This window comes from Octopus sinensis, linkage group LG2 (genome assembly GCF_006345805.1).
Source record: "Octopus sinensis linkage group LG2, ASM634580v1, whole genome shotgun sequence".
NCBI classification, from domain to species: domain Eukaryota; kingdom Metazoa; phylum Mollusca; class Cephalopoda; order Octopoda; family Octopodidae; genus Octopus; species Octopus sinensis.
In genome coordinates this window covers 135029132-135046240 of record NC_042998.1, presented here as the reverse complement: position 1 = coordinate 135046240, position 17109 = coordinate 135029132, and the positions used below count along the sequence as shown (strand labels likewise).

The following is a 17109-nucleotide window of genomic DNA, read 5'->3' as shown; positions in this document are numbered from 1 at the left end:
TGAAAATGATGCTCCAGCATGACCACAGCTCAATGTTTGAAAAATATACGAAAGTAATTATGTTTCATAGGAAACTATTAAAAACAGGGTTTATGGTTCGGCTAAATATTTAAAAGGTTTAAATACACCACTGATGACAATATTTGTCCTGATCTAAGCTTTCTAATGACGTGAACTAATGAAGAATAAACACGCAGTGCCCATGAAATTAGTCTACACATTTTTGTTCATTTTGACCTTCTTTGTTTTGTACTCATGAGATGACTTTGCAAACAAAATATTTCAGAATCTTTACAGATAGTAATTCAAAAATTATATATATATATATTATATATATATATATATATATATATATATATATATATATATATAAAAATTTATATTTGTTCAAAAATTAACTTTTCTTTCAATTGTAAAATTTTTGTTAATTTCAATAATTCTCTAAAAAAAAATAAAATAAAATACAATTTGAAATAAATTCATCTATTAACAACCAAAGCAAAGTAAAAAATGACAGGAAATTGGATGGCATCTGATTGTAGTAAAAAGATGAATACTGGTAATATTCCAGTGCCAAATAAGTCTATATACCACATCACTTTTAACAACAGTTTGGAATGGCAGCTGAAATACTGTGATGATCAAATTTAGAGGTTCATTAGCACAAGGAATATGGACATAGTCTTAGAACACTCTTTGAGATCAGATGATTATTGCTTTCTGTGCATTTTTAGAGAAAATTGAAACTTGTAATGGATGGTGTTGGGTTATCTGTTAAAAAAACATAAATTTATTTAGCAATGTCCTTTATGGTACAACTTTATACATCTTGGAAAATATTATGAGCTCTCTAACATTTGTTTTATATCCTGCATTGAGTTCAATATGTTTTTGCTAAATCTTTCAGAATCCTAGAAAAGAAAAGAGAAATGAAAATTAATATATTTAAAGTGTAAATTATGAAATACATAATGTTAAATAATTGCTACAAGTTCAATAAAGTGTGTTTCTAGTCTAATGTAAAATCCTCAGTAATGTGTATTTCTTGAAGTGCAATAAATATAACAGTGTAACTTAGAACAATCTACTTGGGAACATCTTGCTCAAGATCACTTACTGTGGCATGGTGCTGTGTACTCTGGAGGACAGTACTCAGAATCAGAAGTGATCAGAGAAACTAAAGAGAGGATGATTGCACAGAAAGCAAGAGTCCCACTGGGTCCAGATTCTGCTTTTATGTGCTCCCACTGTAACTATGGATTTTAAGCCTATACTGGCCTAATAAACCACACCAGAACCCCACAAAGAGTAAAACTGCTAATCTGGTCATCTTCAGAGGTATGAAAGATAAATGTCAATAGTGTAATCCCCCAGTAAAGACAAAACTATTGTTGCATGAGCTCCTTTCCTTCTACAATCCTTATTCAACTAAATAATCAAGCTTCTCGCACTCAACTGGTAACCATATTAAATAGCACTGACCATGTAATCATTGCAGTGAGTTATAAAACGTTCTTCATCTTCAAGTGGTTACAATTAAGTTACATCTCACAATGTTACACTAGGAATCTCTGATCTGCATTAGTCTAGGTAGATCCTTGGTTTCATGTGTGTCTGCCAATAACATCAAGGTAGTTGAGTGATCATCCTTTATTTGGGTGTAAATGTCTCCAAAATATAACATAATATTGCCTGTTGTTTAGCATGATAACAGTAGCCAGTAAAGCTAACCCTGTATCTTCTTCAACATTGTCATTTAACATCCATTTTCCATGCTGGCATGGCTTCGACAGTTTGACTGGAGATGGACAGAATATGTCTTTAGATCTCTCTGGTCTTGTGCTTATGCCTTCATCAGAAACCTTGTGTATGTACTTTCAAGATGATCCTGCAGTTACTTCTTCAGAGTTAAGGTTCAGATCCTAGAGAAGAATATTGTCTATTCATGTTCCAAGGAAGGCAAGGCTTGCTGACTTAGAACTACTTGATTATGTTGAAGCTTGTTACAGATATTCCAGTCACGTCTCTTGCATATAATGGGGCCTTTCTTGATCTCAGCAATATAAGTCCCAAGGTATTTAAAGCCACTGAATTCTTTGAGTTGTCTGTCATCAAAGTAGCAGGTGGTTTTGATCTTCATTGATGGCCATATATTCAACCTTTTTTGTGTTGAGAAACAGACCAACTTTGGCTGCAGTATTTTCAAGAAATGTTAAGCTTTGCGCATCATACAGTCGATGAGCTATAAGGCCAAGATCATCAGCTTAGTCAAGGTCAGAGAGAAACAGACTCAGCTGACATCTTGGTTGCATCTGCTTAATGGTGAAGCCCTCATCTTGGATGGCATCAACATGCTGCTTAAAGATCTAATTTGAAGTAATCATAAAAAGAAAAGGAGCCAAGGTGTCTTCCTGAAGGATTCCTGCTGTTGTTGGGAATGCTTTAGCTGGACCATCTGTTACTTGCATGAAGTTTGATGGTTCTTTTGTACATGATGTTTGATGACCTTGACAGTCTCATCTGGGTTAGTATAATTAAACAGAATATGTAACATGACTTTTCTCTTGATACTAACAAATGTCAACAGAAAGCAATGCCTTTTGCTTGGAAATTCTGAGCTCTTCTATGATTCAAGGATCTGTGGTAGTTTTACACTACCTTTCCAGGAACTGCTTTGGTTTTATCATACAATGGGATCAACATTAAAGAAAATTCTATAAATCAGTACAGAGTTGCAAATTTTTGAGGATAGAGGTGACAGTGTAAATCCACTGTAGTTCTAAGAGAATTATAGTTTATTCAGAATAGGGTCTGATGTAGAGAGAAATACAAGTGAACATGTAAAAATTACTTACCGTTGTTGGAGATGATTTAATGCTAGAAATGTGAAAAAATACTACATCTTCCCCTGCTATAATATACGATACACCATAGCCATCATCAGCAACCTATTAGAAAAGAAAAGTTAAAATAGTTAAAATAAACAAATACACATCTATAAAAAGGTATCATTAAATTCCACCTCATATTATGAAGAAACGTTCATCTCCTTTGTAATATCATGTATTAACAAATAAATATTTCAAAAAGAATTTACTAAAACTTGAAGGTAAATAAATTTTTCCTTTTTTGTCAGTGTATGAGTCCATCTGATTTTGAAGAAATACATATAGACACTCAGACAGACTGATAGATATACAAATAAACAGTCATGTAAATGATAACCAGACAAACTAAACAAACTGAGACTGAAACATATCCATACTTATTTCCCTTACTAGATGACGTTCAAAATAATGTTAGCCAATAACTGATCGTGCATTTTTTTTTGTTTTTAGCCTTACAGTATAATTTCTGGAAGTTCTCTGCTTTAAATGTATCTAACAGACAACAGTCAAAGAAAGGAAGGTTCAAAGAAATAAACAAACAGGCATTTACAGCAAATAATTTATACTATCACATTACAACAAGCTCACATATGGACTTTTCTCTCACTTTCTCTTTTACAGTTATTACAACAGCTTCTGTATCACTGAACTGAAAAACTGCAAACACTTCTACTCCAGCTTACTTGATGTACCTACTCTTATCATACCTATAGTCTATCATTTCTCCCCTAATAAAACACTTTTCCCAATCATTCTTATCATCATCATCATTATTATTATTTTTATTGTAGTGGGCTGACAGAACTATTAGCATGCCAGGCAAAATACTTAGCAGTATTTCATCCTTCTTAACCCTTTCGTTACTGAATTTATTTTGAGATGCTCAGTGTTTCTTTCAATTATGTTAAATATAACAAAGAATTAAGTAAAATAACATCGTTATCATTAAGCTAGAGTTAGGGACATAAATTGTGACTAAGGTTTGGTGGAAGGTTTTAATTCAGAACTTTTGAAAACCAGACATTTGTACTAAAGAGCCAGAGCCGGTTTCAGCCAGGTTGGTAACGAAAGGGTTAAACACTCCAAGTTCAGATTCTGCCAAGGTTGACTTTAGTGGGGTCAATGAAATAAGTACCAGTTACGTGCTGGGGTTGATGTAATTGACTAGCCCCCCTCCCTCAAATTTCAAGCCTTGTGCCAATAGTAGAAAGGATTATTATTATTATTAAGGTGGTGAGCTGGCAGAATTATTAGCATGCTGGGAAAAATATTTAGCACCATTTTGTCTCTCTTTATGTTCTAAGTTCTAATTCCACTGAGACTGACTTTGCCTTTCATCCTTTCGGAGTCAATAAAATAAGTATCAGTTGAACACTGGGGCCAATGTAATTGACATACTACATTATTTGACTGTGTATTCCCCCCAAAATCTTTTATGGCCCCTCAGGGACCATATGGGGCCTGGTTGAGAACCACCGATCTAAAATGACAGCCTATATACATGGCTTGCAATGGATTAAAGATAATAGTGGTGCAAGATCTTTATAAGGTTTCCTGTTTAATCTAAAGTTCTTACTTGATTCATTAGAAAAGAAAACAAAATTTAAAAAAAATATCAAGTATATTTTCTACTTACTGGTCCAAAACCTCCACCAGCTGATATGTACTCAGGGTTTTTATTCAAGTCGAACTTATCTGTTTGTTGGTGTGGTGTCTGGAAGTAGGATGTACATACATACATATAAAACTGATAGAACATGTTTGTGTTTGTGCGCATATATATATATATATATATATATACACACACATACATACACATATGCAGAGAAAGAGAAAGAGAGTGTGTATGTATGTTACTGCCTTGACATCACATGATAGTTGTAAGAAAGTGTCCTTGTCATGCAAGCAGTGTCCTTTGTTTCCAATCTTTTGTAAAAAGATGTTTGGTCACGGGGAAATATCTGACTTGGAATCAGGTGAGGGTTGGCAACAGGAAGGGCATCTGGCCACAGAAAATTTATCTCAACAAACTGTCTGACACATGCAAGCATAGACGTTAAAATGATGATGATGGAAACATTACTACATGGATTTAATATTTAATTTTCAACAAGGTGGTGAGCTGGCAGAATCATTAGCATGCCAGGCAAAATGCTTAGCTGCATTTTGTCTGTCTATGTTTTGACTTCAAATTTTGCCAAGGCCAACTTCACTTTTCATCTTTTTGGGGTTAACAAAACAAGTACCAGTTGAGCACTGGGGTTGATGTAATCGACTTACCTAAATCCTCTTAAATTGCTGACCTTGTGACAAAATTTGAAACCAATATTTAAGTTACAATGCTTTCAAGAGAAGAGTAGTAGGCATCAATAGCTTACCTGGCTAGTAGACAGTCGCCATGGCTCACTTAAAACCTCTTTCAGGAAAGGAGAGTCAATCTTAAGGTACTTGGAGACAACATATAGACAAAATAAATGTCTATCAATACCGTTGCCTGTCATTGCTTCACGATAACTTTTTTGGTGAACATTACAAGCTTTCATTAACAATTCTCTACATTTTTTCCTCTGAAAAACAAAAAGAAGCAGGTGACTTGCATCATCAGTAAATACATTACATATGGCCACTTCTCTTGTTTAAATACAAAGATTGAAAGTATTTGGAGAAAAAGGCTAAGAAGTTGTAATGCTCAGGTCTTTCTAAGTACTATTAACAACATAAAAGGATGAAAGGTATTTTCAAAAGAGTAAAAACCAGGTCTTAGATTTCATTTGTCACAAGCTTACTGTCAATATAAATACTACTGATAATTTCATGAAATGACAAAATATTGTATAACTTTTAAATTACCCAAAAAAAGAATTTCTTTAAAAAAAGCTCTGTGAAAATCAATTTAATTTTTAGGCACAGGTATGGCAGTGTGGTAAGAAGTTAGCTTCCCAACTGCATGGCTCCAGATTCAGTCCCATTGTGTGGCATCTTGGGCAAGCATCTTCTACTACTGTCTCAGACTGACTAAAGCCTTGTGAGTGGATTTGGTAGATGGAAACTGAAAGAAGCCCATAATGTGTGTGTGTGTGTATCTTTGTGTGTATATCTTTGTGTCTGGGTTTGTCCCCCACCACCAATTGACAACCAGTGTTGATGTGTTTATGTCCCTGTTAGTGGTTTGGCAAAAGAGACCAACAGAATAAGTGACAGGCTTAAAAAAAATAAGTACTAGGGTCAATTCATTCATCTAAAATTTTTCAAGGTGATGCCACAGCATGGCCACAGTGTAATGAGTGGAACAAATAAAAGATAAAAGATGATAGAAGAAACAAATGAAAATACCGGCACAGATGGATCGTTAATTGCTTTAACAAATTCTACTGACTCAAGTGTACATGAACGTACAGTCTCAGTTCTTCCTTCTCGGAACAGTCGAGTCATTGCAGATTCATATGTAAGAGAGAATTTCTTACAATCCTGAAACAGTGAAATAAAATAATTAGTCATTATTGCCATCATCAATGTTTTTATATGTTCATTCAAGTTGGCATGAACTAGACGTGTCTACTAAGAAAATAATTACTATTTTGTAGTAAAATGTTTTAATCATTAACTCATCATTACAAGTAGTTTAGGCTTTGGTTAACCTGGATCAAAGATGTTCCCACTATGATCAGCCTCCCTTTTCTTTCACACAGAATATGACTGCATATTTAAGATTACATTATTTTGTGTACCCTGGTAGGGTGTGATGTGAAGGCAATTTGGTTCCGAGTTAAGAGACTACATTAAAATTCTCTCTTCGTCCTGTCATAAAGGTGTTTATCACTGTATGAAACATTAAATCAACATATGTCCACTCTCTATAGGAATTATACAAATTATCATCATCATAATTTTACATATACTTTCTACGTTGCGATGGGTTGGATATGTTGTCATAGTGTATGTCATTTCTTACTGGGGCAGCTTGCACATGTCATCTAACTTAATTTCTATGGCTGAAGGGTATGCCTTCAACCAGCCACTCTACACCAACTCTCAAGAAGTTGAATAACTCTTAGCAAAAAAAAAAATAATAATTAAAAAAAAAAAAAACTAAAAGGACCTCACAACTCTAACTGATTATATGTAAATTATTTTGTGTTGATGAGAGAGAACATTAGATATAAAAATCCATATTAAAGTGACAACAAGAAATCAGCTCTAAAAGAATGTGTTAATCTCATCAGTTCAGATAGACCTTAAGTCTAATGGTCCTTTTGTCAAAAACAAAAATGAAATCAGCTCTAACTAGAATTTTTAGTTTGAAAATTCTTTACTAGCAAGACTAAATATATTTAAATGTACTAGATTCATAAATTAATGCAGGACTTGACACCTCATGTAACTTTCACTTGAGTTTTATTGTAAAGTATTTACCATTGTCAAAATGTAGAATTTTACCAAGTTCTATTTGCTGAAAACCAAAATTTAAATGAGCTCTAACAAGAATTTATAAACATTTTAACAAAGTGAAAAGCAGTCTTGCTCTGAAAATTGGTATATATAATCACTATTACCAAACTTTCTCTCCAACTCCTACTCTATATTATAATTTTGACAGTTATCCTGCAACACATTATAACTTAGTATCACTACATATCGATCCCACTCAGAAAAATATCCACCATCACATAGCCACAACATTTACAAACTACCTACAATTATACAGGTAGTACATTACTCCTAATGTCACATAGTAAACTATAATCCCATTATACCATTTACAACAGTCATTAAATTATTCATTTATTATCACATGGTACTACAAGAACAAGAATAAACATAAATTAATACACTAATAACAGAATAAAGCAAAATGTTCTAAATTCAAAATAAAAGCATCAGACTGTTTTATCCATTTTATTATCATATTTCTGTTGAAATAAACTACCTTTTATTTTTTCAATTAGTTTTAAAATATGAAAAATTCAGTAAAATAATATGGCTTTTATAGCATTTTCCCATTGTCATCACTTCTGTTTCAAATATATATTTGATTTTAATGATATTTTGTATAGCAATTATTAAACATTTGTTATAACAGAAATCTCAACTCACTCTATAGTAAGCAAGCTGTAGTGCCATCTGGATATAAGCATCTGGACTAATTTTATGTTGCTTCATGAGGCGTTTACCATACTGGTTGTGGATCAGAATGTACAAGTCGACATTGTTGAGTAGCTCTGTAGCCACCTTCAGACTTGTCTGAATAACATCCTGGCACTACAAGAACAAGAATAAACATAAATACACTAATAACAGAGTAAAACAAAATGTTTTAAATTCAAAATAAAAGCCTCAGAATGTTTTATCCATTTTATTACCATATTTCTGTTGAAATAAACTACTTTTTATTTTTTCAATTAGTTTTAAACTATGAAAAATTCAGTAAAAACTGTTTGGAACATAAATTAGCATGAGATTTACATGGAATGTTTTAAAAACAAGAAGATTGTATCATGGAAGTGGGGCAGAAGACAGTCTCATGTGAGTTGGTATCAAAAGGGTTAGCACATGTGTCATATCTACAATGGGCATTAAGACTTCAATAACAATAAGCAAACATAAATACAAGTTAACTGCTAATGCCTGGCAGTGAGAAAGATAAAAGCTTCAGTCAATGATTTTTGCAGATATAAATTAAACAGATATTAGCAAAAGAAATAGTAAATTAGCAAATGGAATTTCAGCTGTGGTCATATATATAAGCATCATCATTTAATGTTCATTTTCCTTGCTGACATGGGTTGCACAATATATATATATATATATATATATATATATATATATATATATATATATATACACACACACACACACATATATACATACAGAGAGAGAGAGAGAGAAATTGAGTCTTAGAAGTGGTGTACAGATATTGAATATTGATGAGAAAAGAGGTGGAAAAAGATTTTTTTTTTATTTAGTCATTATTATTATTAGCGCTTTCGTTTGTTTTTCAAACTTGTCAAATAAAAGTTTTTTGTGAATATACAAACAGGTTGTTTATTTATATTAAAGAGATGGTTTTTTTTTTGTTTAGAAGAGGAGAACATTGTTTTTGTTTTTTTGAGTGAAGTTCCAGGACAATGGAGAGAGATAGATAGATAGATGGGTAGAGAGAGGGGAAGGAGGGAGGGACCCCCATCCTTCAACTTTGACTTCCATTCTTTTGAAATGAGTTCAAGGATAGTGACCTCTCCAAGAAGTCAGTTCTAGGATGGGGTGCAGTCATCACTGACTGTTTTTGTTTTTTTCTCTTTTTTCTTCTTCAGAGGTGCCAGAGGGAAGATAAAAGGTTCTATGAAATTTTAAATATATATATGTGTGTGTGTGTGTGTGTGTGTGTGTGTGTGTGCATATGAATTCATGTGTTTGGAAGTATGTCTCTGTCTACACTGGGTAATTTTGATGTTTTGCATTGAAAAACATTGACATGCAAAACATTGAGAATACACAGTGTAGGCATAGACATATTTTCAAACACATGAACTCATAGGCACACATACGCACACACACGCCCACTTTTTCCAGCCTTTCAAAATGCTGCAAAAATGTGCCAGAGCAGTATCATTAAATAAAGCAGCTGCATAACCTTAAGATACTTTTCAGGATGATATTTTTCTACAAATTCAGAAACATACTGCCACTTTGCCAACACTGATTTATGTCACTTGTAGAGATAACCTTCTCTGGGGAACCAATCTCTTCCACTGCATCTGAATACTGCTGTTCCTGAAGCTGCAGGAGTTTATCGGTCATCAGCTCCTCTGAGTGCCAGGCCATATTGATAATTTTCAGGTAGTTAACACTGTTTAGTGCACATTCTAAAACTCATGAAGGATTAGATTTGTATTTTCAGTGACTTCAAAGCACTGATGAAACAGATGTTTGGTGTACAAATTCTTAAAATTAGAAATCACCTGTTGGTCCATGGGCTGCAAGATAGGGATGGTATTGCGTGAAAGGTACAGAACTTTTATGAATTTAAATTCATCCAGGATATCATCTTCAAAGTTAGGAGGGTGAGTAGGAGCATTGTCAAGGATGAGGAAGGCCTTGAGAGGAAGATTGTTCTCCAGAAGGTACTTTTTTACTGCTGGTCGGAAGATAAGGTTGATTGACTCGAAGACCTAGACATGAATGTTTTCCCTCCACATGACCTGCAGCTTCTCCTTCAAGATTTTGTGTGACTTGAACAAGACTCCACTTGCATTGGCACAAAGGGCAAGAGTTAGCCTATCTTACATAATCTGGTATTTTTTTCTCCTCTGCAGTTCTTCTGGGTATTTTTTTTTTTGGAAAAATGGCCAGTTTCATCACAGTTGAATACCTGTTGTGTGATGCACTCCTTGGCTGTGATGAGCTGATGGAATTCATGCACAAAATTCTCAGCTGCCTTCATGTCACAACTTGCTGTTTCTCCATAGCTGACAACTGGCCTGAAATGTGTCTGCTGATGTCTCCTCCATTGACATTCTAGGGTTTTGCTTCAAGAGATCCCCATACAGTGCTTGTGCTTTCTTGCAGATGATGGTCTCTGTAATCGTATCTCCTATGAGTTGCTTTTCATTGATCCATAAGAGAAGCAATTTTTCCATCTCTTCCTGGACAAATGTGCATTGCTTGGAGAGTCTAGAGACACCTTTGCTGTTGTAATGGCCTTGATCTTATCCTTTTTCATCGGGATGGTGCAGAACATTGACATATTTCGGCCCACTATACACACTCCTCTCTCATGTTTATCAATGATTTCCTTCTTCAATTCTATCATAATCAGCCTTTTCTTTTTCTAACACTGTCCTTTGCACTGACCTTCTTAGGACCCATGGCTAACACAACTACTTATTATAAAAATGATAACAAAAAACGCACAAAGCTAAAAAAAAAACACTGAGGAAAAGTGTAACAGGGATGCTGCCACAAGATAAACATTCAAACTGAGTGACTGGAGGCTGAACTTGTTGGGAGAGGGTGTGTGATCTCAGTGTCGACTAGTGGTCACTTGTATGAAACTCACTCGTACTGCGGATTTCCACTCATACTTCAAGACAAAAATTCGCACAAGTTTCAGTTCATACGATGATGCACTTGCACTGTGAAGTTCTACTGTAACATGCAATTAATATCAATATTTATAACAACTTGTAAGTCTGTTACTCCAACTAAAACAAAAATAATAATCCCTACAATTCTAGTTAAATCTAAGAAAAAAAGTGGGGTGCGAAGAAAAAAGAAATGAAAAAGTATGTATGAAAACATAACCAACATGTCTTCATGGTTAAGAGGTTTGCTTCATGGACCATATTATTTCAGACTAGGTCTCATTGCATAACACTTTGGGCAAGTGTCTTCTACAATAGCATTGTATCAACTAAGGTCTTATGAGTGAATATGGTAGATGGAATCTTGTGTGTGTTTGTATTTATGTTTGCCACCTGGCCTCTACCCAGCCTTATTGCTTAACAAACATTCATTTATGTCTCTGTAACTTAGCAGTTCAGCAGAAGGAACTGACAGAATAATTACCAGATTAAAAATAAGTGCTGAGGTCGATTTGTTTCACTAACTCTACAAGGAAATGCTCTAGCATGGTCACAGTCCAGTGACTGAAAAAAAGTAAAAAAGTAAGTGAAACAAAAGACTTACATAAAGAAGTGTAAAAGATGTATCAGTACAAAAATATTTTTTAAATAATTAATTATTGTGTATAAAAGATAAAAAAAAAAAAAATAATTACTTCAGTTGAGATATCCCATTCAAGTTTAATGGGGTTAGGCAATGGTTCAATAATTGTTCCTTTAGTGTGACCATCATCAGTGTATCTGAATAACAAACATTTAATTAGTAATAATAAGGGGAAAATAAAAATAATAAATGAGCAAATATATAAGTGCAAAAGTAACATTTGTTAAAATCACAATTACTTTTTCTTTTTGGAAAACAATTTTAGATATTTATTTCACAATTAATTTAAATATTTAGAAAATCCATCTTGTAAGAAACAAAATATTTCAAAATTTATTTAAAAATGCATTAACTCTTATTTAATTATTTACTTTTATCAAGAAGATTAAAATATAATAAAGTATTATTTAATTATTACGTTATAAATTATTTTACATAAATGTATTTTGTTTTTACATTATTTTCATGGGTAATTTAAACATTTCTTTAGCATAATAGTAGTTAACCAAGATTTTACATAAGCATGATCCAGTTATTCTTTTGCTGGTGTGTTTTATTTTTAAGAGAATAAAGAAAAGCACAAAATACCCCATTTTCAAAGAATCTTTTAATAACAGCAAATGAAAAAAAATTGTTAATGTGTTTTACCAGACAGGTTATACAGTTTTAAAATATGGGCATCAGCATGGATTATTGGAACATGTATTTCAGAATATCAGAGCTAATGTGATGAAGTTACAAGTTAAAATAGTGATGCTTGAACTATCAAAACATTTAGACAAGGATGTATAGTTTTGGATTCAGTCCCACTGTGTAGCACTTTGGGCAAATGTCTTCTACTATAGCTCCATTCTGACCAATGCCTTGAGAGTGAATTTGGTAGACTGATACTGTCATATAAAACTGTGATACATAAAATATAAGATGTGTGTGTTTGCCCTCTACTATTGCTTGACAACTGGTGTTCGTTTCTTTACATCTCCATAACTTAGTTTGGCAAAAAGAGACTGACAGAATAATAGACTTAAATGAAAAATACTGGGGTCAATTTGTAAACCCTTGAAGGTGGTGCCCCAGCATGACCACAGTCCAATGTCTAAAACAAGTAAAAGATAAAAGATAGACTCAAGGGATTCACCTATCATTGACTTTTGAAAAACATATTTCTCTTTATATAAAAATGAATTAAATGTGAATGTAAAAAGTCAATGAAGGAGTTGCTACATGTTCAATTGAACAGCTAGAAAAAACATCCAAATGCTCACAAACCACACTGTAACATCATGACATATACTGGATAATGTATTCCAAGATACAATGTATCTGAAATGGGTGGTCATTGTTAGAATGCTTTTGATTATATGTCTGCTTAATCAGGACAGACCTGAGACTAAACAACAACTAGTGTAAAAGTAATCAAATTCTTAAGCTGCTCTATTTGTGTTTCTATTGAAGTGAATATTTGCAAACTTACAGAATAGAAACACTGAGTTTACGTAAAACTAATGTACAAAAGAGGTGCAGATATGACTGTGCGGTTGTAGAAGTTCACTTCAGAACAACATAGGAAGGAGTTCAGTTCCACCAAGTGGATGCTGTTGGTTGGCATCCTGTATTATAGCCAATGGCCAACCAATATTTATGAGTGAAACTGGTTAATAGAAATTGAAGAAGCCCATCATATATATATATATATATGATGGACTCTGTCAAAGTCGATGCCTGAGCATTCAGCTATTGCCAAACGATCTGCACAAGTGATTTGTTTATAGTGATCAAATGTTTGGGTTGTGCATTATCTCACTCTCTCCATCAAATCAACGTTGCCTGAAAAGGTGCACTGTGGGCCACGCATCAGGTGTCGAAGTGATTGCATAGCAACATGAGATGAAGTGTTTTGGTCCAGAACACAATGCACCACCCAGTCTGGGAATTGAAACCACAATCTCACAATTGTGAATGCAACACCCTAACCACTAGGCCATGTGCTCTCATACACACACACACATCTTTTATCTTTTACTTGTTTCAGTCATTGCACAGCTGTCATGCTGGGGCACTACCTTGGAGGGTTTAAGCCAACAAATTGACTCTAGCATGTCTTTTTTTTTATATATATATAAACCTGGTACTTATTCTATTGGTCTCTTTTTGCTGCACTTCTAAGTTATGGGGATGTAAACAAACCAACACCAGTTGTCAAACAGTGGTAGGTGGGGACAAACAAAGACACACAGAGATATACACATACATAAATATACACAAAACAGGCTTCTTTCAGTTTCTGTTTACCAAATCTACTCACAAAATTATGATCAGCTTAAACTATAGAAGACAACAGTTGCCCAAGGTGCCCACACAGTGGAACTGAACCTGGAATCATATGGTTGGGAAGCAAACTTCTTAACACACAGTCATGCCTGAACTATGTATGTATGTGAGTGTGTGTGTACACATCTCTGAATGGAATGTGTTTGAGTGAATGAATTCATATTTCTCATCTTCATGTGTATTTGCTGATTGTAAACAAAAGGCTCAATCAAACAATATCGTTCATTTCCACTTCTCTGCATAACCATGTCCTGTAGTTTCAAACTGAACCAATGAAACTCACAGCCATGCCTGTAACTATTTATGTGGATAATTAGTTGAAATATGTAATTGTTGTTGTTGTTATTTTTACTGAAACTTAAAATAAAATCTTTTCTCATCAAAAGTATCCAAGATTTATGACGAAAAGAATTTTTTGCTAATTTGCTTTCTATACACTATCTTTCTACAACTTCCATGGCTCAGTGGTTAGAGCATTGGGCTCACAGTCAAGAGGTTGTGAGTTCAATTCCTGGACCGGGTTGTATGTTGTGTTCTTGAGCAAGACACTTTATTTCATGTTACTCCAGTTCACTCAACTGTAGAAATGAGTTGTGATGTCACTGGTGCTAAGCTGTATCAGCCATGGCTTTACCTTGGATAACATCAGTGGCGTGGAGTGGGGGAGACTGGTATGCATGGTCTTCCATAAACAACCTCACCCAGATTTGTACCTTGGAGGATAACTTTCTAGGTGCAATCCCATGGTCATTCATGATTGAAGGGGTCTTTACCCATTCTACAACTTCCAGTTCGAGAAGAGTACAAACAGGAATCTATGCTAATTCCAATCACTCAGATAACTTTTATTTTGCTTTCTTTGTCAAACCTAGCTGATTCAGTAATTGATTAACTAAATGATTAATTAAATAGCTGATTGGTAAAATGGTTAAGTGAAATAGAACCAGTGCATGTGTTTATTATTGGCATAATGACCCTCCCAAGATACAGCAAAATATGTTTGAACACACAAGTTCGCACTAAGAATTGTTTTCTTACTGTTTTACATTAATTATAAAAAATTTTTTTTTTCCTAATCTGTTTACTAACAAATACAGACAACTTCTGATCCCAGTGGTACTCACATGGTGTGCTGAAAATTTTTTAACAAGATAATAAAATAAATTTATTGTATACAGTGCTTATATGCACTACAACTTACCAGAAATGCTAAAAGTGGGGACAGAAAGCAGCAATAAGTCAAGTAAAAAAAGACAGTAAAATGAACAGTAAAATAAACATGAAGAGGAAAGTGTGCATAGGCTCATCAGGTGTAGCAAACTTTGGAAAATATGGACAATTTTTGAAGGATATAGTGTCCTGATAAGTAACAACTGATGTAGGTAGTTTATTTCATGCTTTGACAGTTCTGAACAAGAAAACATATTTCTGAAAGGCATTGGTGCTATGCTGCTTTTTAATTTTATAAGTGTGCCCTGACCTACTCATACTTCCTGCTTCCTATCCAACTGATATTCATGGTTGACCATGCCTCCATCCATATTAACCACTCATTGAATTCTCTTCTGTTCCCATCTCTATCACTCTCTTTACACAGTCTCACAAACTTACTTATTAACCTTCTCATCATGTCCAATCCTCTGTACCTCTTATATTCACCTTCCTGTACTTGAGGGTATGCCCAATACATCATCATCATCTTCTCTCTTTCCCAACTGGGATAACTACATGTCTCTTCTAAAGCAAGGTGTCTGCTCCTGTACCTTCATAATACTTTTAATCTCTCACCATCTGGCACAAACCTACCTCCCTCAATCCTACAAACCCTCAGTTGACAGGTCTTATTTTGTGAGTTACTTGGTAACCTTACTGGTGCCATAGCTACATAAAAAATATCTAGTACATTCTGTAAAGTGGTTGGCATTAGGAAAGGCATCCAGCCATAGAATCCATGCCAAAGCAGACAATAGAACTTGGCCCAACCCTCTAGCTCATTGTCTCCTGTTAAACCCGTGAACCCATGGAAAACAAATGTTAAATGATGATAATGATGTATCCATGGATAGTAGAGATAATGAGTTCAAAAGGGCACTTATTATTTAAATGCTTTAGAAAAGCCATACTAATGTTTGAGCATATTGAAAAATGTGTTATTCATAATTTTGTTATAAACAAGAATAAAACAAAGTAATAGTTTACAATATTTTTTCTAAATTTCTGTCTTTAAAAGTTTTTTAATAACTTTTCAAACAAAGCGTGCCAATGATTTTTTTTTTTTTAAATTCAACCTCCAGTGCAAAAATATTGAGAACTAGACTAAGGTCAAGATATTCAACACTAGCTATTATCACTTCCTTTCACTCTCCCACTGATATCAACCAACTGCTTGTCTCTAACATTTGCTAGTAACCATTAGGGAAGCAAGCTTTCTTAGTTGGTTTGGGTCAAAAGGCCAAATGTAAAAAAGTGGAAAATGAGAAAGGTGAATTAAGAAAAAAAAATTCTGAATGATTTACACACTGAAAACTCAGACTTCTGAATACCGTAATGGTGAAAGCCAACCTCACCTCACTATTTTGAGGAAAAATTGCCTTAACTGGTATTATTTACAGTTTTAAAAATGAGTTTATTTGAGGAACATTATTTACCTTTTTTAGTTATGCTGTCAGAACAACGAAGGTAAGCAAGATAATGCAAAAAAATTTTCTAATTTTTAAAAATAAAATAAAATTAAATTAAAGGTGCATTATTACAGAGATAAATTATTTCTGCTAATTAAATTGTCACTATTGAATATTTTTCTTTCTTTGTTCTTTTTTCAAAATAAAAACAAACATACTGAATAATATATTGTTTGCACGCTGAACAACAATCCACTGTAAGAGTTCAATCTCTAGATCTCTATGTGTTGGTCCTCTACCTCCACCAATTGATCTGTGCCTCCTCTAGTCTGAGTTTCTTTTGTGTACCATTCTGTCAATCGTTTTCTATCAATACCTAAGTCTCTTGACACAACAGATAAATTGCCAGAATGTTCTTTCACTCGTTTAATAGCACTCAATTTTTCACTAATGGTATATGATCATTGAATACGTTTTGATATATTTTTTTCGATTCCATTATTGGGAATAAAAATCCTTTGAATTTATCTGCAGACGTAGAGCAA

The 17109-nt window shown here is 33.9% G+C and overlaps 1 protein-coding gene across 5 annotated transcripts in view; it reads right to left on the bottom strand.

Annotated features, from left to right (window-relative positions):
* Positions 1–762: 762 nt before the first annotated feature.
* LOC115230435 (carnitine O-palmitoyltransferase 1, liver isoform) overlaps positions 763–17109 on the bottom strand; it is a 98092-nt gene continuing 81745 nt past the window's right edge. For all 5 annotated transcript variants that reach the window (XM_036499501.1, XM_036499503.1, XM_036499499.1 and 2 more), the window contains 7 exons: positions 11665–11749; positions 7983–8147; positions 6222–6356; positions 5267–5455; positions 4525–4602; positions 2856–2948; positions 763–911 (listed from right to left, as the gene is read on the bottom strand). In XM_036499501.1, coding sequence (XP_036355394.1) covers positions 840–911; positions 2856–2948; positions 4525–4602; positions 5267–5455; positions 6222–6356; positions 7983–8147; positions 11665–11749 — 817 coding nt within the window. In that variant the 3' untranslated portion in view covers positions 763–839. The remainder of the gene's footprint in view (positions 912–2855; positions 2949–4524; positions 4603–5266; positions 5456–6221; positions 6357–7982; positions 8148–11664; positions 11750–17109) is intronic.